Raw genomic sequence first — 26,429 nt, forward strand, 5'->3', positions numbered from 1 at the left:
TATAAAATGTAAAGAGTCTTTCAAATTGCACTGATAGTTTCAGAATAGAAAAAAACATAAAATACCAGCTGTTAACCTGCGATTTTGTCTGCTTTTTTATATAAAAAATAGAATATGTGCTATTTATGATACAGTCTACATATATTATAATAATTTCATTAAGATTCGTTCGTTTTCGTTCAATCGCTCAGCCGTGAAAAGATTACATAACACATACCGACACACTCTTGTATTTTTTATTATTCCCAGTGGATTTCGAAAAATAAATATAGACGTTTACGTATAGACGATTAATTCATCACAATAAGAAAATATAAAATTTTAAACATTATAGGATATAACAACATTCGGACTTATAATAGAAAACTCTCATAGCACCAGTTTCGTGAAATACAGTGAGGTAGTACGACGAATGAAATAAAATAAAATAGCCCGTTGTGTTTTTAAATGTATTTATTATTATAAGTGTTTATGTGGCCTCAAGGCGATGTCTAATCAAGTGGTCATACACTACAGAGTAAAGGGCCTCGTCCTCTGGCGCTGGCTGCGGGGCGCGTACTCTCTTCTTGTACACCAGGGAGAAGATCGCGACCAGCGATACAACTATGCCTGTAGTCACTAAGCAGATTATTAACATTGTTCCTGTTTCTGAAAAATAAATCAACCGACGGAGTTACTTATGGAAGTACCTTACGTACGCGGGGTTTATACTGATCACCTAACCATGAACAATACAACTTACAAGATATGACCTTGCATTGTTAGTTAGAGTTCTTAAATCATCATAAATTCTTATGCTGTATACCAGATGTAGGGTATAAAGTTACGAGCCGGGTTAATCTCACAGATTGACATTGTTTATTGTGGCGGTCAAATCTAATAATTAAAATTTTACCGCCTTCCTGTAAATCGGTTGATTTGTAAGACGGCCGCCGCGTACCAAATAAAGAAATTTGACAAGTAAATACAACAGGTACACCATGAATCTATCTGTCTGTCTGTCAGTTTTGAATTGTCTTTTGAATGTTGTATGAATCATATGCATAGCACTATTGGTATTCGCCCAAGAAACAATTGTGAATACATTCCATACATAAATAATTTGCAGCGTTAATATGTGATCACACTATCAGAGGCAGACTGTACAAAGTAGACTGCGTGGGTCCTCATTATCACCTATATCAACCGCCGAGCAGATTGTTTTTTAAGCTATGTCTCGGTTGTAGAACGTTGATTTGGCAGTTTGTCCCTTGGAATGACGACGCATGGGTCGTTTGTGATACGTTACCATGTATCACGGGTGACATATGATAACGTGATGTGCGTACTGTTTATGTACAATAATATGCTGACGGGTCACCTAATGGTAAACATTAGGTAACTATGTTTTTTGTACCAAATATTGTAAGTAATTACCTTGTTTAAAAAATATTATCGTCTATTATTTGACAATGACGCACACAATGTGCAAATCAAATTTGCAACCGGGTCAGTTGTTTAGGAGTCCACCGCGGACAAACAACGTGACAGGTAATTTTTATATAGATATAAATATTACACAATATATAGATATGTAAAAGCGCATAGGTTGGCTGAATTATTTATTTATTTATAATTGCACATGCATATACATAAATTTAAATAATTAATCCTCGATCTGAGGTGTTAAATCGTAGAACAGAGAAGAAAGTAGAAATCATAATCATCATAACAAATAACATGGCACACCACTATCGCCAACACACACACGTAATTGATTGTGTCATGTTTATCATCACATCAATGGGAGCTGCTGTGAATTCGGCTTACAAGTGAGCTATACGTTCTATACGATATTATATGGGTACCAAAGTAATTTGAATATTAATGTGAGGTGACATCTAGTACTGTTTTATGCAATGCAATTAAATTTCACATTACAATTCCGTTGCAAGATTTGACCTAAAGGAACATGCGAGCTAATTAACCCAAACAAATTTACAATTATGTATTTGTTTGGGTAGTTTGTAAATACAAACGTATCTGAGTAGACTATGTAATGTAATTCATACCATTTCCTGCTTTATCATCATCAATAATCAAAATATTTGTTACCGTATTGTTTCCAAGAGGAACCGTGTGGAAGTACACCTGACATAGTATATTGCTAGTAATGTGGTTATTAGTCCACATTACTAACAATCCCCTTCCTCCCACCATATTAGATTTAATGTTAACGTCCATACCTGACAATGATCTGTCCTCCAAAAATAAACGTGTAAACAACATTTCAGCGTTCAGTATAACTTACAGTCGCAAGATTTGACGTAAAGGAACATAGAAGCTAATTAACCCAAACAAATTTGCAATTATTTATTTGTTTGGGTTGTTTGTAAATACAAACGGTTCTGAGTAGACTATGTAATGTAATTCATACCATATCCTGCAAGTGTATCATCATCAGTGGTCTTCTGGATATGCGAATTGTTATCTGTCTTGGGCCTCTCGGCATCTGTCGAGGTATTGATCAATTAATGCCGACCTCAATGAATGCCGACCTCAACCTCATTGAGGTCGGCATTAATTGATCAATACGTTAAGAAATATTTATTTAGTGACCTGAGAGCTAGAATGAGAGTCTTAATTACTATGTCCCGCCTCACACTGGCGAGAGTCCCTGAAGAACATTTCCGGATGAAGTCTAAAACTTGGTAAACTAGCTTATTGTCGAAAAAAAAACGAAAACATACTACGTACACTAAATTCCAGCACATATTTTAAAATCTTAGAATTTTGTAAAATTTTATCCCGAAGTCTGTACCATTGGGAACTGCTGTGCTTGGGTTACAAGTGAGCTTTATGTTATATATGATTATATGTGTACCAAAGTACATAATTTGACTCTGTCTAGTCGTTTAAGCGTAATTCAGTAATGAACATTCAGACATACAAACTTTCACACTTAATATCTAAGTTTATAATGTCAGTAGAGTTAGACAGTTGCCAAGTCCAATATTAATATAACATATAGTGCTGTTTAATGCAATGCAATTAATTTTCTCTTCACTTCTTTACTTAACCGCAGCAGAATTAGGAATGTGTCCCTAGAATTATTACAGATTTCTTAAACAATTTCCATATTGTGTGCGATTCGATTTACGAGTACATAAAAAAAAACTACCGCAACAGCTACATCGAGATCATTCTAAACCACTGTAGTTAAAGGTAATTGAAGTGCGGTACCCATTTGACACTAAAAACTATGACACAGGTTTCGTATTCTTTTTAATGGACTGTAACGTGGTAGTATTTTATACTACTTGTTAGACCTACAATGAGTGTCACTGGCAGTTTTTATACATTCTTTTATCCATATTCAAAATATGATGTTCTTTATATACTTTTTGTTTTATAATACTTCTGTCACTGCGCTCTGCAATAAAAGACGTCTACTTAAGCATCTACCTATTTCCATTCATTTTTACTCTACTATGGTGGCAAACAGTGGATTCACCACAATGGATTCCGCAGTGAGCACGTGGTGGTCTACCTGACATGGTACATTGTGAACAACAGCGCCATTATTGCCTCATTATAGCCTTCTAAGTCCAAGTACTAGACGACGACTTTCACCTGATGTATGTTGTTAAGAGGGTGTAATGTTGACAAAATTAATGATGTTCACTTACTCATTTTTTTATTATTATTATTATGTAGTTTCATAGTCAGCGTCTTCTGCAACATTAGGTTCACATAGTCATGGTCTACTTGCTTGCATTGAATAGTGGTCTCATCATGGCGTTTACTTAATGTCAAGCTTCGACTTATTTTAGAGTACCTTTCTCCGTATGTCGCTGTGAAAAATACAATCAAATATATTGGCGTCTGTTATCCTATAGATCAAGTAAAATCATCCTTTGCCATTGAAATATTTTTTACTCTTATTTATTTATAGACGACCTTGGTGGTCTAGCGGTTTAGCACACCGCTTTACGTCCGATGTACGCGGGTTCGATTATCCACACAAGGTACAAACATTTGTATTCATGAGTATAATTGTTTGAATTGATTTGTGTATTTTTATGTATAACGTGTACGTATTTACAAAAAAATGTATCAGTTATCTAATACATACAACACAAGCTCTGTTTACTTTGCGATTAGATAGCGCTGTGTGTTGTCCTTAGGTATAATTATTATTATTATTATTGGCTTAATTTTAAAGAAAGTGATAAAACACCACAATAGGTGTTTGTTATGTGTTTACTGTATGTACTTACTCTTATGAAGTTCTTCAATCATCTCAACGTCTAATGTTATATCAGCATAGTCATGTACAGTGCATGTTACATTCACTATGTCCCCTTCATTGTAGTCGTAATCAAAATCTTCATAATGTGATGCACCGTTTACGAACATACCAAAACCTAAAAAATGTATCGTGATCAAAGTTCATATAGAGGAGGTACTACTCTTTTATCCGAAAATGTAGATTTCTAAGAATCTACATTAATATCATGAAGAGGAGAGATTTGTATTTTTGTATATTTGAACTCAAAAATCACTTCACGGTTAGAATGGTCCATTATCCTCGAGCGACATAGAGGTTTTACTCGTATTAGTACAAATAGTATGAGATCCGTGCTAAAACTTTAATAAAGTACGTACAGTATAAATAGGAGGATGAAGTCAGGCCAGTTAACCCAATGAGGCACAATCAGCAGTAATTCACCACGAAGGATTCCGCAGTGAGCGCGTGGAGGTCGACCTCACATTGGTACGAGTACATTGCGAACAATAGGGTCATTAGTGCCTCATAAGTCATGCCTTCTAAGTCCAAGTACCAGACGACGACTTTCACCTAATGTATGTTGTTAAGAGGGTGTAATGTTGAAAATATTAATGATGTTCACTTACTCATTTTATTATGTAGTTTCATAGTCAGCGTCTTCTCATACAAATTATTTATTTTGTCATGGTCTACTTGTTTGCATTGAATAGTGGTCCCATGGTAGTGTTTACTTAATGTCAAGTTTCGACTTATTTTAGTTTTCTGTTCTCCGTGTATCGCTGTGAAAAATACAATTAAATATGTTAGCGTCTATTATCCCATAGGTCAAGTAAAAACATCCTGTCCGCTTATTTGAGCCGTAAATAGAGAAGGGAAATAAAAATCAATTTTATTAACTAAACAGGATTTCGTACAATTTATAATGATACCGAAACTTTAATCAATCAACAGTTAGATACATTTAAATTTTAAATTAATATATAAAAAGAGTTTTTTTTTTTAATTATTGTGATCAATATACAATTATTTCTACACATATGTATTTTTCTTATTTATTTGGAATGTTAAACAAGTTGACCATTATATGGGTGTCGGTTACCACGTATCAGATAAGTGGTGACTGTCGCCGATATATATGAACAGCACCACGAACATCACGTTATCATGTCACGCCCATGATACTACTCAATCGGCGTTTCTGTCCGGAGGTCTTATATATCATATTATACTTTTATATTATATACTTTCGCTTTATCTCTAACTTTACACAGCTTACAAATGAAGCTGTTTGGCGACAGAAACAGGTGAGTCCGAGGTACGACGACACAGACGACTCCTTACAAAGTCTGTTATAAAATTTTAAACGCCAAAAGTCTTATGCCCCAATGTTTGCCATTGAAATGTTTTTACTCCTATTTATTTATAGACGACTTCGGTGGTCTAGCGGTTTAGCACACCGCTTTACGTCCGATGGTCGCGAGCCCGATTCCTCGCACGGTACAATCGTTTGTAATCATTAGTATGATTGTTTGAATTGATCTGCGTATTTTATGTATAATGTGTATGTATTTACAAAAAAAAATATATCAGTTGTCTAATACTTATAACACAAGCTCTGTTTACTTTGCGATTAGATAGCGCTGTGTGTATTGTCCTTAGGTATGATTATTATTATTGGTTTAATTTTAAAGAAAGTGATAAAACACCACAATAAGTGATTGTTATGTGTTTACTGTATGTACTTACCGTTATTAAGTCCTTCAATTATCTCAACGTAATATGGATAATCAGGATCATTATGTACAGTGCATATTACATTCACTATGTCCCCTTCATAGTAGTCGTAATCAAAATCTTCAGAATGTGACGTACCGTTTACGATCATATGAAAATCTAAAAAATGTATCGTGATCAAAGTTGATATAGAGGAGGGATATCTACGTTACTGGCGGTGAGCAAAGTGGTGCCTTACGTAAGTGAAAGTGGTCGTCCATATGATATGACTAAGTACTACTCTTTTATATTTATTAGTACAAATAGTATGAGACTCGTGCGTACCAATACCAATTCAATAATAACCCGACACCTACTTATTATGACATATATGTTGTAGTGTATGTGGAAACACTAGCAGTTTATTATCTATCGTCTCGAGCCGAGCGTACACGGACCGCCGTGCGCAAGAGGGAAGGGATTCCCTGCGCAAGCGCCGCGGAGTAAAGACGTGGAGCTATGGCTAACGAGCCGATATTACGTCGATAACAACTTACATACAAGAAGACATAAATAACAAATAAGTGAACACTATATGTGGCGACGAGGCAAAATGGATATAAATAAAGATAAGTACAAAATCATTTAATAAGATATACATATACCTACGGGTACGGAGTAATTACAAATTTAGAAGGATTATGGTGGGGCCGCACGGGGAGCGAATTATATAGACCTATACAGAAAAAACAATAGCTGGGTAACATCGGTTTACGATCGATTTGCGCCAAGTAAGTAGGTACCTAATTATAAATTGTACTTGCTATACCTATAGTGTCTCTAGCTGGTAGGAATAGTCGTATTAATAATCATTGTAGTAATATGTTTACGTATATCCGTGATTTATTATTTTTAATGTATGAAAATGGTGTACTGCCTGCGCTGGCGTGGCACTGATGGAGTATGGTAGAATGAGCGGGGGGGATAGGATCGGTTGGCCCGTCGTGGTGGGTTCGTGTTAATTTGTCGCGATGGTTTCTGGGGGAGCCGCGTGGAGGTCCCTCTGGCGTGATACATTGTTAGCAGTGGGATTATTTTAACAATCCCATTCCCACTTCCGTATTTCCGTGTTGAAATAAAAAATCGGTAATGATTGTAGTTGCCGCTGCATGTTCGTTTCATGAGGGGACGGTGACGGTGAGATGTTTAGTGGGACATCATATTACGTGATGCAATAGACCTGTGGGTATGAAGTATAATAGAGCACTGTGCAAAAAAAAAAAAAAAAAACAAACGTGTCGTCCACGTTTGTTTTGCTTTATCTTTTCTAGGTGTCGATGCACTTTAATTACTTTTGGCAATAGGGCCGCCTTATTGTATTTATACAGAGGTGGTGACTAGTGTTCAAATGTCACTATTTTCTTTTAGAGTATTGCTGCAAATGGAAGTGGTCTAAAGTTCCTCTTTCTAACTGTAATGATCACATGATAACCTAATATTACATTTTGTACGGGATAATATTACGATGTTGTCGGGTGATACGATATTATTACAAATGATGGTGAGCTGACAATTGTACCTGCATTATAGTACTGATGTTGGGTATTATATACAAAACAACAATAGTAAAATCTAAGGTGGGGTGACACACACGGTTTGAGCAGTGCTTGGTGGACAATATTTATATTTGCCTTAATTGATTGCAAGTGTTGAAGTATCTGGGTAACAGTGTCCCATACATTTCGATGCGGATGAGTTGTTCGGAATACCTGCAGACTATTTTATTCTGGTATTCGAGCAGAGCCGCGAAGTAGTGTGGTTAAAATGTTTTTATTTGGATTGGATTTGGCTTTTGGATTATATAATTTATAAATAATAATTATTAGTGAGCATTCCAATGGATGCCGGTGGGAATTGCAATTGTTTTGCATAGGAAGGTTTTAAATGTAGATTAATTATTAGTTTTATATATTATGTTGGGGTCTACTATACATGTTGTATAGTGCAAGGTGCCTATCTACTTGTCTGGCATATTTTTAACAATTTGTGCTTTGTGTTAAAATGAAGCGCGCATCTACACTTGCGACCTAGAAGGCAATCAATTGGTTTGGTGAATTTAGTGTCTAATGAATTTGTTGAATAAAAACAAAAAACAACGTTGTCAAGAGGTTGAGATGCCGACTATTATATTGCGAGGAAGTGTGTCGCTAGTTATGGTCGGATGTAAGGTACAGGAGTGCTGTTTCTGTATGCGGTGTGTGGTTTCTATAGTCAGTAACACTGGAACGAGAAAAAGGATACCTAATTATGTATATAGAATTATTCTATTATTTTTACAGCAATGACAGTGATTAACTTTTAATAATAAGCTATAGTATAGTACAGTGGTGATGAGTATGTCTTTATGGAATCATATTTAAGATTCTCTCTAATTTAAAAATACCAGTAAATTAGAAATTGCACAATAATGGTTACATGAAATAGAACTACTATTAAGTTCTGAATTATTGTACCTACTCGCCTAATGCATTATGCGAATGGGTGAAGGGGTTATTAGAGTGAAAAAAAAAAATGTTTTTTACATTCTTTGAAGTTTCGGGAACATGGAATAGAATATGAATATTCTTTATTTAAAGAAGCTTGAATAAATAATAGGAATAATAGCCATAATTGCATTAATGTACCGCATTTAGTAGCTGTGGAATGGAGTTAGAATTTGTTTTGTGATCACATGCAGACAGCGCTGACAGCTGTTTTATATGAATGTGACGGGGATGTTGGAGCGATGGGGAGTCATTTTTAATTGACAGTTAATCCAGTTGCGGCTGGAGTTGTGTAGTGTCGCGATACGCGAAATAAGTGTATAATGTGGTTTTGAGTTTTGTGATAGCCAATAGGAAATGATACCTGCTTCATTGTAGTAGTTGTAAAATATATACATGTATTTGTTTATCGTCATAGTACTGGTGTTGGTCGCTCTCTAAATACATTGGCCGCATTGCAGGGTAGCTTAGACAAATTGCGTGTTTTAACTTTTACATACGTACTACAGTGAAACCTCGATAAAAGAATCGAAAAAAAAAAAAAAAAATTTATATAGTATATCAAGTAATTCGTTGAACTGAGATTTATTATGTTGAAGGTACGTTGGTCTAAACTTCGTTATAAAAAGGCAAAAAAAAAAAAACCTGTCTAAGCCATTTCAACTTGAATCTTTAACAATAGTGACGAGCAGCAGTGTTTACAAAACTTTACATTACTTTCCATCGAACAACAATTATTGTTCTACGAACAAAAGTACGTCGAGACATGTCCTGATATGAATCACATTTTATGAGATAAGAGATAAGTAGAGTTAGAGTCATACCATTGGTGGGAACATTATATAAAGGTTTTGGGTTAAGAAAATTCCTTAGAAAGAGGTGTTTTTCCAAATTAAAAAAAAAAAAATAATAATGTCGCAATGTAAAGGTATATTTTACATCGATTCTTATGGAAAATCCAAGGGATTACAAAGAATTAGTTAAATCAAGGAAGTCGTTATATACGAGGTATATTATTGTGAATGAGGTGCGTTATATTATGGCTGCACAATTATTATTATTATTACTAGATAATAATGTAAACCATGATGCATGACAGTAACAATTACTAGCGATACATTATTGGAAAAAAAGTAGTTCTGAGGATACTATTAGTATTCCTGTACTTTAGATTAGAATTATTTACTGGACATTCTTGTGGAGTAAATAAATCTGAAATATGTTTAATATTAGTAGTCATAAATGTATATATTGTGAAAATTAAATGGATAAGAGTGGCGTGTAATTGTGCTATAATTATAAAATTTGGTGTTTTGCAGGAGTTCATGATTTGCTTATAAAGTGACTATTGGCTCAGATGACCTTAAAGAAATTAGCAAAGGAAGAAAAACAATGAGCATAATACTAATAACCAATACTTAAAGAGGATGAATTAAGAAGTTCAATGGAGTTATAATGACGGTGACAATGGCATTGATATTCTAAAAAAGGAGCTACAGAGGTAAGGTAGACTGGGCCGTCAAGCATTAAATTGCGTATTGACGGACAGGTTGCATTAAATTGCGTTGGCTGGGCCATCAGGCATTAAATTGCGAACTGATGGACAGATTGCATTAAATTGCGTTGGCTGGGCCATCAGGCATTAAATTGCGAACTGATGGACAGATTGCATTAAATTGCGTTGGCTGGGCCATCAGGCATTAAATTGCGAACTGATGGACAGATTGCATTAAATTGCGTTGGACTGGGCCGTCAAGCATTAAATTGCGTATTGGCGGACAGGTTGCATTAAATTGCGTTGGCTGGGTCGTTAAGCATTAAATTGCGTATTAACGTCCAGTTTGTGTTAAATTGTCTTTGGCGGGGTCATCAAGCATTGTATTGTGTATTGATGAATGGTGTCCTATTCATTAAAGGTAAATTGATAGAATGTTGCATTAAATTGCGGTTGAATATAAGTAATAAAAAATTGCCAGTTTTAATGCATATTAATTATCGGAGTGAAATGGAGCGGATTCAGTAAAATATAATAAATCAAAAGTCATAGGACACAAATTAATTTTGGTCGAAAATATAATTTCTATAACTAATATAATTGACGATTGCTGGAGTACGTAGAGTCGCTGTGGTGATATATGTGGTATATGTCGATCGCTCAAAGACTGGTCTGACAACCTTTCCTAATATTTTAGCACTGAATTAATGCAGGTGATAAGAGAGATAATTTTGGTACGGTGAAGAATGGTTATAGTTATACCCAATTAATACTACATGGACTGATATCAGATGTGTAGACAGAATATAGTGGAAAGTCGTTTGCAATTGTTGATGCAACTCTTGATGTAATAATAATATTCTGATATACCACCACAGGACCCATCAATATTTTATGGAATGATAATAATAAATAGTGGGGAGTTTTGAAGAAATTCCAGATTATGTTTTAGATAATCAGTTTTCAAATGTACATGATAAAGAAAAATACTACATGTAAATAACACATTGCATGAGACAGATAGAATGGAAAAAAATATAAGTATTTACCTTAAACCTACAAAATATAAAGTAGTGACTACTATGATAGAGATATTCTGGTCATAAACATACAACATTTTTTCAGAAGTGCTTTATACTAATCTTACATAATATTACACAATAACAAAGTGGAATAACGATTATATGAAAACAAATATAAAAGAAGAAAGGTGAAGTATGTGAAACACAGAGTAAATTGGAGTTAATATATAAATGTAATTTATATTCGAAAGAGGAGGAAAAATCACGGTGCTGGTTACGCTGGAAAGGCCAATCGCACTAGAGGCATTCGGCTTATGTGTGGCAGTATAGTGTCAAAATGAGTCCACCATCGGTGTAACGTAGCACACATGCCTCCAAGGAACAAATACCTAATAGAGTGGATTGATTCATGCTTGAAAAGAAAATAAACTTAAAAAGGAGAGAGATGTAGTGTATGTGGAAACACTAGCAGTTTATTATCTATCGTCTCGAGCCGAGCGTACACGGACCGCCGTGCGCAAGAGGGAAGGGATTCCCTGCGCAAGCGCCGCGGAGTAAAGACGTGGAGCTATGGCTAACAATCCGATATTACGTCGATAACAACTTACATACAAGAAGACATAAATAACAAATAAGTGAACACTATATATGTGTTTGCTGCACTGTAAACGAAGTCATCAAACGAGGTATGTACTTACTCGTATGTTAAATTTCAACATTTGTTTACGACATATTTTAATACGTTGGAATTGTTTAAAAATATACAGATTTTTTATTACTATTTTAACTAGTTTTATTCTGGGACTTCGTTGTCAGGACCATTTGATTGGTTACTCGGAATTAAAGGTAGTTAGTGACCATCTCTAAACCAGCAGCTGTATAATTATAATATGCCAATTTTCATCAGGATCGGCTCAGCCGTTAGAATAACAAACTAAACAAGCTTTTATTATATCGACTTGGATAATACTGAATTAAAGAGTATGTATTTAGGTCAAACTCACTATTATCAGAAGTTTCCATAATACTCTGTTGTATCATTATTAGAAACAATAAACACCACAATATGGACGTTCCACTCATTGTAAACATGTATATATAGATCGCGAACGAGACTAACAAAGCGTATTTTATAGGGAAAACTAATAATATTATGATGATGAACAGGAAAGTCCAGTCCAACTGATTACTAACCATACATTTTATACCTAATGTACTCGCTAGTCGCTTACAGTGAATAAAATGTACAATCGGTGGTGTGGGTTCCGGACGAATACTGCGTAATACACAGTATTATACATATACAAGATAGTTATGTTTAGAACAAAAATACATTTTCATATTTTCCTTTATGGCAACAGTATTAAAAACAATTCCAAATTCGAAATTAATAACAGCATCTTTTTAAATAGAGCAACGTGACTGACTGGCAGTTGGACGTATAGAAAAAATGCAACATAAAATATACCTTACCTTTTACCGGAAACCTAAAAATTTACACGTTTTCCCTCATTCTATTTACACCTGTTCCATTTTTATTACAGTACTACATCAACTGCATGATCTAATTAACTTCTTAACATATACTCAGGTTGACCACCGGTGGAAGCGAATTACGCCCAGATTAATACCTCGTGAAATTGTCACGATGGTCGAATTGACCAAACCTCATACTCGGCTTATCCTCCTCCCCTGGTGCCTCAGCAAAGTATACCATATATTAGCGTCGGCGGGGGCACCTAAGCTAATCAGCTATATTTATCGATGAACAGTTTTTACACGAAAAAGAAAAATACGTATTACTGAGCAATTGTTCCATTGTTCTTTTGATAAAAACATTTCTCGAATTTCAAGGAATACTAAACAAAGAAAAAACCAATGAATGTCCAATTGAAATTAACAACACATTAAATAATTTCATTTCATTTATACAGATAGAGATACCACTAGCTTACTTTGAGTTGTTATGCAGCGAGAGCTAAAATGTATATAGATGAAAGCACGTAATTTGTTTTGTGGGTTTTTTTTCATCTTTAATAACACATGTGAGGTAAATAAATTACTAAAAAAAACAATGGGTTCCCGCCTATGGTACAGGTATTCTGGATCCATTGGAAAATGATAGTGTGTGTTTAAATTTAAAGTTAGCTAGGTCATTGCGCTTATCGTGACGTATTTATTAGTTTATTAATTAGGGAGAGTCCCACGGAGATGACACCTGACATAGATCATACATTGGAGCGGGCAGGAGTAGTACCTACCAACGAGTATGTAAGGTAGGTACTTCTCCTCAAAGCCAACAATCCTCTCCGCACTAGAAATAGGTAGAGGTATATACCCCCATCCCTTTCACATGAGAGAGATGATTATTCAGAGAGGTTTGAGGATAATGAGTATTCCTGGGTTTAACGGACTACAAGGGGTAGGTTTAGATGAATGTGATGAGGAGGTGGTTGTTTAAAAATACATTTTATTTGGGGGATTTAAATTTTGGGTACGATATTAAGGTACGCTAACGAATATGTTTATTTCTTTTAATAAAAAGTGAGTTCAATAACTCAATACCGACTACTGATAATTCCCGCCTGAAAAATATGGAATCTTAATTAATAGTATAAACGCGAAAGTTTCTGATTATGGATGGATAGATGGATGGATGGATGTTTTTACTGTCACGCAAAAACTACTAAACGGATTTTGAAGAAACTTTACAGTAATATAGCTTATACATCAGAATAATATATAGTTATATGTATAGTAACTATATTTTTTATTGATTTTTTTTTATTTTTATTTAAATATTGAAATTTAATGCGGGAGAAACCGCGGGCACAGCTAATAAGAAATATTTTCATCTGTAATTGTTGGGCCTCGGTACTCTAGCGGTATAGCACACCGCTTTACTTCCGATAATTGCAGCTCTCAACACAACGCAGCACATGACATTTGCCACGGTCGTCACAATAGTTCAGTCAAGGTTCAAGATATTTTTGGAGGTGTCGTCATAGAAAATGCTGCACAAACAGGAATTATGACTATGTTGATAAGAGTTCGGACTTTTTAAAACTTATTTATTATTAATTTTATAAAGAGAAAACTATATTATCCCCGAGTGCTATAGGCTTTACAATGTCACGGTACGACCAATAGGAGCGGAGCAGCGATGAAAAATGAGACAACAAATTCATTTTGAGTGCTTCCTGCTTTAATCCATATCCAAATACTTAAATACATTAGTGTCGAACAGTTTAATAGTTAAACAATAGAGCCCCTCCGAAGCCGGGGCAGGTTGCTAGTTATCATATATATATGAATATCCTACAAATATATGTAGTGTGGTTTTCTTATTTTATTGATTAATAATAAATTTAAGGACAAAATAATATATCGTTGTTTTCCTTTTAAATCTTAATAAAAACTCATAATTCGTCAATATTGTATTAATTGGCGTTTGTTTGTATTATCTATATGTCTACATTTATAGCAGAATATTGTGCCTACAATGTGCCTTTGCAATGTGCCTGCGCCTTGCAATATTTCTGTCAACAATCGAGACCCTTCTATTAGTACCTCTCCAGATAAAGTTCAGTGTAAAGCAGTCTACGTCTCGACTCCGCGTCGAATGTACGCATTACGAATAAGCCATGTAGCACACTATATAGTAAACTTATTAATGTACAATAAATAGGACAATTATTTCACCGTTATACTCACCACCTACTCGTTATACTAGACACTCTAATCTCTAAAAACAATATAATATGTAGCGACACCTCATCACGTCTACACAACGGTACAGTGATGAGGTGATATCACGCTACAACATATCTAGCAATGATGTGATCATTTAACCGCAATAGTAATATTTAGTTGTATTCGGTTGCTAAAACCACAATTAACTAAAAGGATATAATAATATAAAACTGTTATAATAATACAGCTTCATGGCTATTATCTTATAGTGGTTAGTTAGAGGCATTGTCAATTGTCGACGATATGTTAAATGCAACAGTTCACATACTCTTATTACATATTTGGCTGGGTACACACATAACATATTTTATAATAAATACACTATAGCCGAGAAGCAGCATTAAAACGTTTAGGAACGCCTGAACTAAACAACAATGTTAATTGAATATTGCTTTATTTGTATCATCAATAAGTGGCTTTAAATCTTAATTTCTATACATAAATAGAGGATATTTAATTTTAATACATATCTGTATAAAAATATAGAAACAAAACATAAAAATATATAATATAACAAAATCAATTTATTAAAAAAATATAATAATTAAAATCATTTATAATTTTTACTATCTATACTACTGTTAATACGATAATACTGTCTTGCTTTCATTTTAAACTTAGTTCTAAATATATGTTTCTGCTTTCTTCCACGTGTCGCACGCTGTGCCTAAAAGACGCCATGACATATTTATATTACTTTAACAATAGCGTATCTTAGTTATGATACTTCTCCTTCTCCATCCTCTACTAATCAGGCGATGTTTTTATCTTCTTGTTCTCTCTCTCTCTCTCTCTTTCATATCTATTGATTTTTTTCCCTCAACGTATGTTACACGGAGAAGTCACTAAAATCCAAAATCACGTGACGTAATATTATTTATTAATATTTTATCCTAACCCCTCCACCCTTTTTGAGACGCATGTGATTAATAGACGTCCCCTAAGTGGTTTCCTTCAGTAGTAAGGCTCCGCAAAATCGCTAATACTCTGATAATGTCTATCCATCTGTGTACATTACAAGTTGTGTGATACAATAAAACGTATTTTCTGAGTCATTAAAAATAACAGAACTGAGATGTCATAAAACAAGAACGTGCGGGGTAAAGAAAACATAATGGCATAGAAAATAATACAGGATGGAGTCAGTACTTTATGTCTACCGTCACGTCGTTTACCACCACCACCTTGCCGGTCACCGATAGCCCTGACCGTGACCAAATAAGTGGCCAACTCCCCTTTATAGATAGGCATAACCTATTTGAAATTACCTACGAGCGACCTAACAAATCAGCAGGTATTACTAGGGAGTTTCTATGTACTCACAGAAACCCCTTGGATGTAGCGTATGCCCTGAGAGAAGTATACAACGGGATATACTCGACCAACCTCCGGATTAGGTCGCTGAGGCTCATGGAATACGACAGCAAAGTCATACCATCGGACCAAAGCAGGACTCTATACCTGGTTCATACCCAAGCGGAGAAAGCAAAGCTAATATCCGAGGGATATGGAATGGACGAGGAGTCTAAAGTGCTGACGATTCATGAGGCCCAGGGACTGACATCGGAGAGGGTTATTATCATCAATACTAGAAGTAAACCCTTGGAAGTGCATGGCAGCTACTCTCATGCCGTGGTAGCCATCACCAGGCACACAGGCGACTGCGTATATTATACGAGAAATCGAGAAGACGCAGTTGCTCGTTTTATACAAGAGGCCGAAGGCGCGACTCACTCGGACATTCGTGAGTACTCACTGCAGATGGCGATTAAAAATAGAGACAGGGCGATCGTTGATGCGCTGATTGCGCTAAAATAATCAGCACAAAGAAAACCAGAACAGCTGATGCATCGTCGGGGCGCTTTGGACTGGAAAGGCCGGAACATGCTCGCTAAAAGTATAAAAAAAAAAAAAGGAGAGGAAAAAAAAGGAGAAGGAAGGGAAAAAAAAAAAAAGAAAGAAAAAAGGGGAAAGGGAAGTGAAAAAGGGAAAAAAAAAAAAAAAAATTGCCGAATTACGACAAAAAGTGAACTGTGAAATTAAACAATCAATAATTAAACAAAACCTGGACTATAACAAATAGTGAACTTTGAAAATAGTGTTAGAATAAGATTTCATATAATTGTATATGCAGTGTAAGAATTCATAATGTGTATTGTTACATTATGAATTCTTACATTGCACAATGTAATGAAAACTGTGAAATTAGTAGTAGTGTAAGATTTATATAATTGTATATGCATATTGATAAATCTAATCTTCCAAATAAAGATGGGTGACACTGCATGTTGTCAACTCACCCGGCCGGCCAGCGGTGGTTCTGGGCCAGACGGATAAGGTCTGCCTCGGTGTCACTGTTAGGCAAATTGTAACATCTCGGCTGGAGTTGTACAAAAATGGAAATTAAATAAATATAATAATATTAAAGTAAATTAAAAAAGGCACGGACGAATATGTCTGTGGAAAAATGTATTTAAATATAAAAAAAAAAAAATAAGTGGTCATAAGGAGGGACTGTTGCAGTCGATGTAATTTATTTATTGTACTCAAAATGTTCAATAATTTACATAATTTATTTTATTCAATAATTTAGATTAATTTATTAATCATATCGTATATTTGAGCTCTTTTTGTACTTATGAAAACTCAACTTGTAGATATATTTCTCTACACCTTAATTAGTGTCCCACTGCTGGGCAAGAATATTAAACTTTGATTACATATTCATTACGATTGGTTGGTGTGGTAATGTTTCCAATTAGTAATAACATTACAAAATATTATGTAATAATATTTTTGTCTGTGATACATAATTACACATATTACCTAGTTCCAATAGATTACGTTATGACAAAATAAGAGATAAGCTGATGCGACTAAAAGATTCCCCAACATGACCGGAAAGCCGATTTTCAGGAACTGTATAAATGTGAACCGGTACCCGTGTTGTTCGGCCACTCCTGCGCACACCACGTTAGCGCTCGCGCCGATCAATGTCCCGTTGCCTGAAATAATATAACAATGAACCTGAACAATAGAGACAGCGCCATCTAAGCAGCAGAGCTTGTATTAAGATGCTAGATGACTGATACCCTGACTGACTGATACTTAAGTACAAATGTTTACTTTGAAGTAAAGTGGTGTGCTAAACTACTAGACCACCCAGGACGACTATATGAAATATAGAGGACTTCGGTGATAATGATAACAGCTTACAACTATGAACAAACAAATATATCGTGATTCATAATGAAACCACATTATGGTGATTTTTATGTGTGTTGAACAGATTTCTTATTTAATTGGAACGTCAAACGAGCTGCCGGTCTATCTGATGATAGGCGGCAACCGTCTTCTGTACCTATATACGAATAGCACTATGAGACATCATGTTATCATATGACACCCGAGATATTACTCATGCGTTGCCATTCCAGAGGTGGCACCTATTTCATCCGAATGACAACTATGTATGCTGTGATTCAGCTGAAATAAGTGAGACTTAGGTAGACATGTAGACGATTTTTTACAATCAGAAATCCAATTTAGAGCATAGATTTAGGTTTTGTTAAGATTTAAACTCTAGTTATAGATATAGAAATTTGATTAGTGTAAATATTATATATCGTACTCTACTTTACCTCCAAGGCAGGCACCAAAGCTCAACGCCCAAGCCAATGGTGCTAATGGCAGCCCCAGCCCCTTGGGGTCTGCCAAGGCAACAGTGACCCGTACCATCATGGTTGTCAGCGGGATATTATCCACAAACGCTGACGCTATTCCAGATACCTGAAATTATTATTCATTGATTGGCGTCCAGGAACCCATAAACAAACAGGTAAGATCTATTTTTTTCACCTCAATAACGTAAGTACAATATTTGGATTCTTTATTATGAATGGCAGAAATTCTTACCCATAGCACTAACATGATGGCAACAGCAAGTCGGGATTCTTCGCCTACTTTCAATATGAGTGATTCAGTTAATTTGCCTATCCAATCAATAAGCCGTAATTTGGTAAGTACCTGAAAAAATAATGAAACCGATAATTGCGGTTTTTTGCTAATGTTAAAATGGTCGGAGGTGGGCATTGTTGTTCTTGTTTTTGATATGATGGAACAGAGCTCATGTTGTTAATGGTATGTATACGTTTAGGGCAGTGCAAGCTGTATTTGAAAGAAGTTAGGTGAAGTTTGACGGCCTCGATGGTCTAGCGATTTAGCACACCACCTAATTTCCGATGGTTGCCGATTCGATTCCTTGCACAGTGCAAATATTAGTATTAATAACAACGTTTATTTGTATTAGTCTTGGTTTTTCTAGGTATAGTATATATAAAAACTAATGTATTTGACTACTTTATTCTATTAGTTATTAAGGAGGTATAACACAAGCTCTACTTAGCTCGGGATTAAATAGCGCTATGTGAAATGTCCTGGTAAAAAACCGAAATTATGGTCTGTAAATGATGTGGGCTCTTGAAGACCTCGGTGGCGTAGTAGGTCAATAAAATGTACTATTTCCACCAGTTATTTAGTACCTGCAACGCCAACAGATGGCGCTGGTACAAAATTAGAATACACTAATAATTTTGTTTATATAGAACCCTTAGGACCTTGTGGTTTCAATATTCATAGTTCTAGATCTGCTTGTTTGGACCTAAATGGCACTATGTGAATTGTTGTAGACTGTTGTTATTATCCTGATTTTTACCTCCATCAAAACAAACAACGCAGCGAAGAACAGAAGCGTGGACCACTCGACACGTGCTAGTATGGGCTCCAGGTCTTCTTTTTCAGCCAGGAGGAGCAGCAGTAAAGCTCCGAGAAGCGCGGTCCACCCCAAGGATAGTCGTTCTATTATTAAATAAGTACATCATCAACCTCTTATCCTTATCGCTGTGATACGGGGTCGGCGTCAGATATTTTATCAATATTACTGTAGGATTGCTTACAGTTTATCACCTGCCGCCAGAATCAATAGTATTTTGGAATACATTTACTGATAAATAAACCGTCTTATAAACAGTTTGCAGTAGATGGTTGGGATAAATGTACATTTAGTATAAGAATTTGAAAGTGAATACAGGAAATTGGCACGTGAAGGGCATTAGGAAAGTAGAGACAGAACAGTGAAGGTATATTATATATCTGTATGTCATTACTTTACTGTATGTATTTAATATATTCACTAACCTCAATTATTGCACGTTGAATTCAAATATTCTTGTCAAATCGTGGGCATATTATGTATCATAATCACTACAACGTCGAAACCAAAACTGATTTATTTGTAAATAAGCGGACTTTGAAAAAAGTGCGCGGGTGGCTCTGTCCCACCCATTCCAGTCGCCAAATTACTTGTCTTGTAAGTTGTGTTTCGGTTGTAGAATGACAAAGTTATATTACATGAAAAGAGGCATCTTCGTCCTCCGGAAAGGCAACATGAGAGCTTGTGTATAGTTGTGAGTTCATGTATATAAGAAATGTTGACCGTTTACGATCTGGCTGTTGGCTCGATTGGCATTCCATTTACATAAAAAAAAGTATTTTGTTGCCGACGAGATTCGAACTTACGAACTTGGCGTAAGAGATGGTATTAAATCACTAGGCCACAACGGTAATTACTATTACTACTAATGTAATTACTAGTACTAGTACATATGACAGTAAATGCTTATGTTTTAAAAAACTTACGTAGTTCAGGTATGGCGTGTAAGAAGAACACTATGACCACAAATGCAACGCTTATTGTTGATTTCACCAACAGTTGTTTATCTCTGATACGATACTGGACATGAAAAGCAAACAAAAGGAATTGTTTAGATACTATATATTATTGCGAATATCATTGTGGCTATATATAATAATATAAAATACAATTGCTTTTTTAGTTAAACATTATTAAAAAATATATAGTTATATTATTAGTGTATTACTATATTGGTACTACTATGTAATATTATGTTATCTGTGGTACTACGCAAGTCTACAAGGTGGCTTTACCTCTCTACCACATAAATATTATACGTTTTATTTTATAAGTTTACTTATATTTAACTTATAAAATATATTTAATAACTGACTACATACGATGTTTACACTAGTTTTTTCACAATACTCACTTTTTGTTTCATTTGCGCCAAAGTCGAACTGAATTTTGGGTCCAATTTAGATATACCCTTTCCACATTCTCTCTTCGCTAATATACTTTTTAATTTCTTTACCTGAAAATTTTGAACTTCAGTAAATATATAATAATTATAATACTTATTTACAAACGACTCATCTCGGCTTCGTATTTGTTTCATATATATATTTACCCAGATCCGATCTTCCAACGGTGATTTAAATTTGGTGGTTAAAAAAATAGAAAGACTTTGTCGTATTAAGAGTTACAAATATATATATACCTATATATATTTGATAACAAACAATAACATGATCTCATAGAGCATTACTTTTGAAATATTAATAATCTTTTTAAATCAATGGATACCTTTTTCTCTAAAGCACTTCTGACTAGATCTTCATCTCTGGAGTATGAAGATAGTGATGCTGCAGCGCGTCTCCAGACAGCTATTTCTTGCCGCAATTCTGAAGATAAATTTATATATATCATTATTATTATAATATTTCTGGCAACAATAATATTGAACATATTGCACATAACATAGAGTCTAACATACAAATAAAACAGTCCTTGTATGGTGAATATGTACATATACACATATTCACCATGATATTGTACTTAAGCAAGCAATTTCTATAACATTTAATTCACTGTGCATAATTTGGTTCAACAACTTAAGAGGATAATAATAATCTCTGCACAATTCACACAGCGCCATCTAGACCCAAGTTAAGCTAGATAAAGCTTGTGCTTGAGGACGCCTCAGTCCCCAATTGAACATAAATTACGGAGTCTTCCTGTTTTTTTTATAATTATTTTCTAAAAATACATATGCGTAGGCACTTTGTTATTTTAGAATTTCCAATACAGTGGATAATACTAAAATATGAATTGCAATCTGTACATATATTTCAATATACCTACTTATTAACACATCAGAATTAATTAATAAAAGTAAAGAATTAAATAGAAATATTGTTGTGGTAAGAAGCCAGTAGATTGTAAAAGAGGAACGTACCTTGTATATCAGTTGGTACACTGTGACGTAATTTGTTCATGTCTCGAAATATAAATCTGAGTTGCAGATATGTCTGTACGCACACCAACAGTATACCGAGACCCATGTGTAGTGTGAACGTTGCAAAGTTTATATTCTGAAACGACAAATTAACATCATTACATAGTATAAAACAAAGTCGCTGTCGCTGTCTGTCCCTATGTATGCTTAAATCTTTAAAACTACGCAACGGATTTTGAATCGATTTTTTTTTAATAGATAGAGTGGAATTCAAGAGGAATGTTTATATGTATAATAATACATGTACACCCGTGCGAAGTCGGGGTGGGTAGCTAGATAATAACATAGTAACTTGGCTTTTAAAAAGGAAATTCAATTAAGTTTCTTGCCAGTTCTTAAATCACTCTATACTGAACTGGATGGTAGGGAAAAATTATAATATAAATAATTTGACGTTCATAAGCGATTATAATATCTTACATGATAAATGCTTTTTTAATTTGAAGTTGAGTTAAACGGGTTTTAAAACGAATAATTGGTAAATTGAAATGTTTACGTCTCTCGACATTTCGACTTGCACTAGCCGTGATAACTACTTGACTAATTTAGAATTTAAAAATAAATTGAATTTTGAGAATAACACAAAAAAATACTAATTGACTGTAATAATAAAGTTTGGACGATATATATTTATTGGAACTATATATAAGGAACATAATTATATATCTATTGGGGAGATGGTGCCCGGTGCAGTCTCGTTTTTAACGGTTCGTGGGAAAACTTCTATTGCTTTTGGTGACGGCCGGTGTAGGAAGTATCACCTTTTGACGCTTCTTAGGTTTTGCTACATGAGTAAGCCGAGTATAGCGGAACGTAAATATTTAAGGCAAAATTTCGATTGAAAGTATTGCCATCGTGCGTAGGTGACGGTATACGCAAAGTTTCTGAATAGTAAATTTGTAATAAGGACTATAAGTATTATTAACTTGCATGCATTTCATAGATGAAATATAAATTGACACACAAAGTATTTTCTGTGAATGTAGTTTTTTGATGAATAGAATAGTGCACCCGTTTCATAGAACTGTTTTCGTTGGACGGATACCAGTGGACACAATATGGAGCACCCATATTAACATCCCATTACCCCAATATATTTTTTTTAATTTCACAATTATAAATACCTTAAAGAGTAACATGCATATGAATTAAGATTATAAAGCTAATATATTGATATATTGTAATTGTCTGTGTCGTCACAGCACTGACGACGACAATCTGCCACGGTAGCGCCGATACACCAGACCCTTCGGAGAGTAGTCCTCCTTCATAAAGGTGGGCAGTAAGTTGGTGGGGACCCGGGCCACAAACGCCTTGAAACTCGTTGTGACTGGACTCCAGCTGTGTTACCCTCAATGTCAAGTTACTCTTGGTTCGTATATAATCGACAATGTTCATATTTAGCATTAATTGATGAATTTAACACCATACCTCTTTCAGGACATCCGGATGGCTAGCTATGATTACATTAGGTGGGTCCCCGACTGGGGTCGCTGCTCCCCCCACGTTACTGAATATTACCATGGACATAAGTACTGGTACAGGATTCAACTGCATCACTTCGCATAACCTAAAAAGAATACGTCAATTTATTAGTGCATGTGCCTACCAATATTTTTTTTTAATTTTATACTATATCATCTTCGTAGATATCGTTTATCTCATATATGAACTTGCAACTTGCTGTTTTCTTCAATGGACGTAATGGAATGTCGTACCAGGGACAACGACTTGCATGAGAGATACCACAGGCGCCACGTGATGGTTTGTTGTCTGCAGTCGTGTTCATGTTTGTAGGCGACAATTGCCTTTTATCTAATTGCATTGTTTACCATCCCATTTTTTTCCCATCTTACATAACTAGCCATTAATATTAATATATACACATTTACATTGTTTTCGTATAGAAATTACTATATTATACTTAGTGGAAACATCTCGCAAAGCATGCTGATTGGCGTCTGAAATATAGGTGAAACTAACTTACTACGGTTTACAGTCGACCTCTCACTCAGCTTCTTACCATCAGGAGGGTCGTCTACTCCTTTTCGATTCTTTTTACATAATAAACATATCATTACCGTATCGTGACCGGAGTCATCAGCAGCACTGTGGTGACGTTGTCGAGAAAGGTGGAGAAGAATGCGGTGAAGAAACAAAGACAATTGATTAATGGCCATGTTCTTCCTCCTGTTACCTGCAATCAATACATTGTCGCTATTTATATCTATTATCAATTGCTATACGAAAACATTCTGTTTTCTTTTAATGAAACATTAGTAGGGGGCTTTTTTTCACAGCCATGGTCCATGCTCCTATTAATTTGTTTTCTTTATTGGATATGCTAATCTTCTTATTTTATACCCTCATAACCGTATACAATCCCAATTCTCAATCTATGATCACTACAATTTAAAACTTCGAGTTAATCAATTTTGGCCAGGCCCTGTAACAACTATTTCATGGATTGTAATGTATGATTCTTTGATTAGTTTAAAACTAAGATCAGAGTAATTTTATTGATCAATATAATAAATGAATATACCATTTCCATACCATTTTCTAGAAATCACCATATTGATTAGTGCCACCCACCAATGTTGGACCACTTGGAAAACCATTGGTTTTCCAAGTAGATGTGAATCTGATAGCATGCTCTACTATCAGGAATTGGAAACAGTAGTCCCCAATTCCACCTCGATCCAGCATATTAAGGATGTAGAACATCGATTGATAACCGAAAGTTTTATTTATTATTATACTAGGTGACCCGCGCGACTTAGTCTGCATCACACTTATCATTATATACCGCCCATAATATCTTTTTAAATTATATCCTATGTGTTATTCTGACGTATACATTATGTTAGTGTAAAGTTTCATCAAATTCCGTTCAGTAGTGTTTGCGTGAAAAGTAACAATCCATACATACTCACAAACTTTCGCCTTTATAATATTAATAAGATTCGTGTAACAAACCAGCTGAGTTTTAATAAGCCTCGTTGAGCGTATATTTAAAGTTAAACGTACCAAGACAATGTTCATATGAGTCTCTTGCTATTTCAGCATTACTATATTAAAACACTATGTTACAAACCTATGTTTCCAAAGAAGACTTTGTACAAAGCACAATGATTAATTGCCATACGGCATTAAATTCGTCTGTTTTTAAAAGCTTTGGTTCAATAATGAATAAATTAATTAAATAATTCCTAAAAAAAATTGTAAATATTATCCTAATATATATTATGTGTTTCTGCAGTTATGCAGTCTGTTTAGTATGCTGTGTTTAGATTTACATTTCAAAAGATGATAAGGCAGTTACCTCAAAAGCAATAACGGCTAAGTAATCAAAAAGCCCAGTCTCTGCTAGTATGGCAACCAAGATCATCATACTGAACAGCAACAAGAGGGTTTCCACATCCAGCCAAGAAACCAGTTCGTCCAGTGAGGGCCTGGCTCCATTCAGTGCTAACACACCAACGCCAAGAGTTGAAGATAAAAGTGCTGCAATTGTGCGATTTACGATCTGAAATTATGTTGATATATATGTTATGTTTTGAGCTTAGCATAACATTGAATTCATATTAATACCAGCTAATCCGAAGCTGACTAGAGCTTGTATTATGGGTACACACAACTGATAAAAATACTTATATATACAGACAATATACGTAGAAATCACCCCAAAACAATACAAACAATAATACTCATGAATATAAATGTTTGTATTGTGCGAGGAATCGAACCTGTGACCATCGAAAGTAAGGCGGTGGACTAAACCGTTAGACCATCAAGGCCTTCATAGCTTATGTAACTTCACATCTATTATCCCAGTTAGGCTATTTTTAATGGATGAACATGAAATGGTGAACTCGCTTTTGTTAACAGCACACGCTGGCGAGACACCAACGGAGATTAATGGGATAAGGAGAGGATAAAGGCAGGTCAGATTGCTCATGTAGTTACCTACCTATCTACCTGTACCTACTTGTATCCAGCAAACTTATATGAAAAGTTGATGAAAGCAGAGGAAGCAAAATTAGTACGTACACTAAAATTTCTATTATCTCAATCTATCAGATATACAGAGATAATGGAACGTGAAGTGGGATAGATTGTATAAACGTCCAAGAAGGCAGTGAAAGTGAAATGAAGTTGTAGGAACATTTAACATACCATTTACACTGTCTATCGGATATTGGAGATAATGGAACGTCAAATGGGATAGACTGGATAAATAGAGTCTCTTTTCGAATGGCGTGGCTTATACAAATGTATGGCATGCTTAATGATAAACTATATGTATTAACTAGAAAAAACATTGGAAAATCGTCTTTAAGGTTAAAACTTTAATATCGATATACTCTTTTCTCGAGATATAATTACATATTAGGGAGGCATGACATCTTAATCCATAGT

General features: G+C 34.9%; 1 protein-coding gene across 5 annotated transcripts in view; it reads right to left on the bottom strand.

The window, feature by feature from the left end:
- Window positions 1–17,293: 17,293 nt before the first annotated feature.
- Window positions 17,294–26,429, bottom strand: part of LOC131850309 (P protein-like) — a 46,337-nt gene continuing 37,201 nt past the window's right edge. For all 5 annotated transcript variants that reach the window (XM_059200512.1, XM_059200535.1, XM_059200527.1 and 2 more), the window contains exons 9-19: window positions 25,333–25,536; window positions 24,089–24,204; window positions 23,439–23,577; window positions 21,948–22,083; window positions 21,296–21,393; window positions 20,922–21,023; window positions 20,494–20,587; window positions 19,511–19,653; window positions 18,712–18,822; window positions 18,438–18,585; window positions 17,294–17,801 (exon numbers count right to left, since the gene is read on the bottom strand). In XM_059200512.1, coding sequence (XP_059056495.1) covers window positions 17,623–17,801; window positions 18,438–18,585; window positions 18,712–18,822; window positions 19,511–19,653; window positions 20,494–20,587; window positions 20,922–21,023; window positions 21,296–21,393; window positions 21,948–22,083; window positions 23,439–23,577; window positions 24,089–24,204; window positions 25,333–25,536 — 1,470 coding nt within the window. In that variant the 3' untranslated portion in view covers window positions 17,294–17,622. The remainder of the gene's footprint in view (window positions 17,802–18,437; window positions 18,586–18,711; window positions 18,823–19,510; window positions 19,654–20,493; window positions 20,588–20,921; window positions 21,024–21,295; window positions 21,394–21,947; window positions 22,084–23,438; window positions 23,578–24,088; window positions 24,205–25,332; window positions 25,537–26,429) is intronic.

Source organism: Achroia grisella, unplaced genomic scaffold (assembly GCF_030625045.1).
Source record: "Achroia grisella isolate CSIRO2021 unplaced genomic scaffold, CSIRO_AGI_Agris_v1 utg114, whole genome shotgun sequence".
NCBI lineage: Eukaryota > Metazoa > Arthropoda > Insecta > Lepidoptera > Pyralidae > Achroia > Achroia grisella.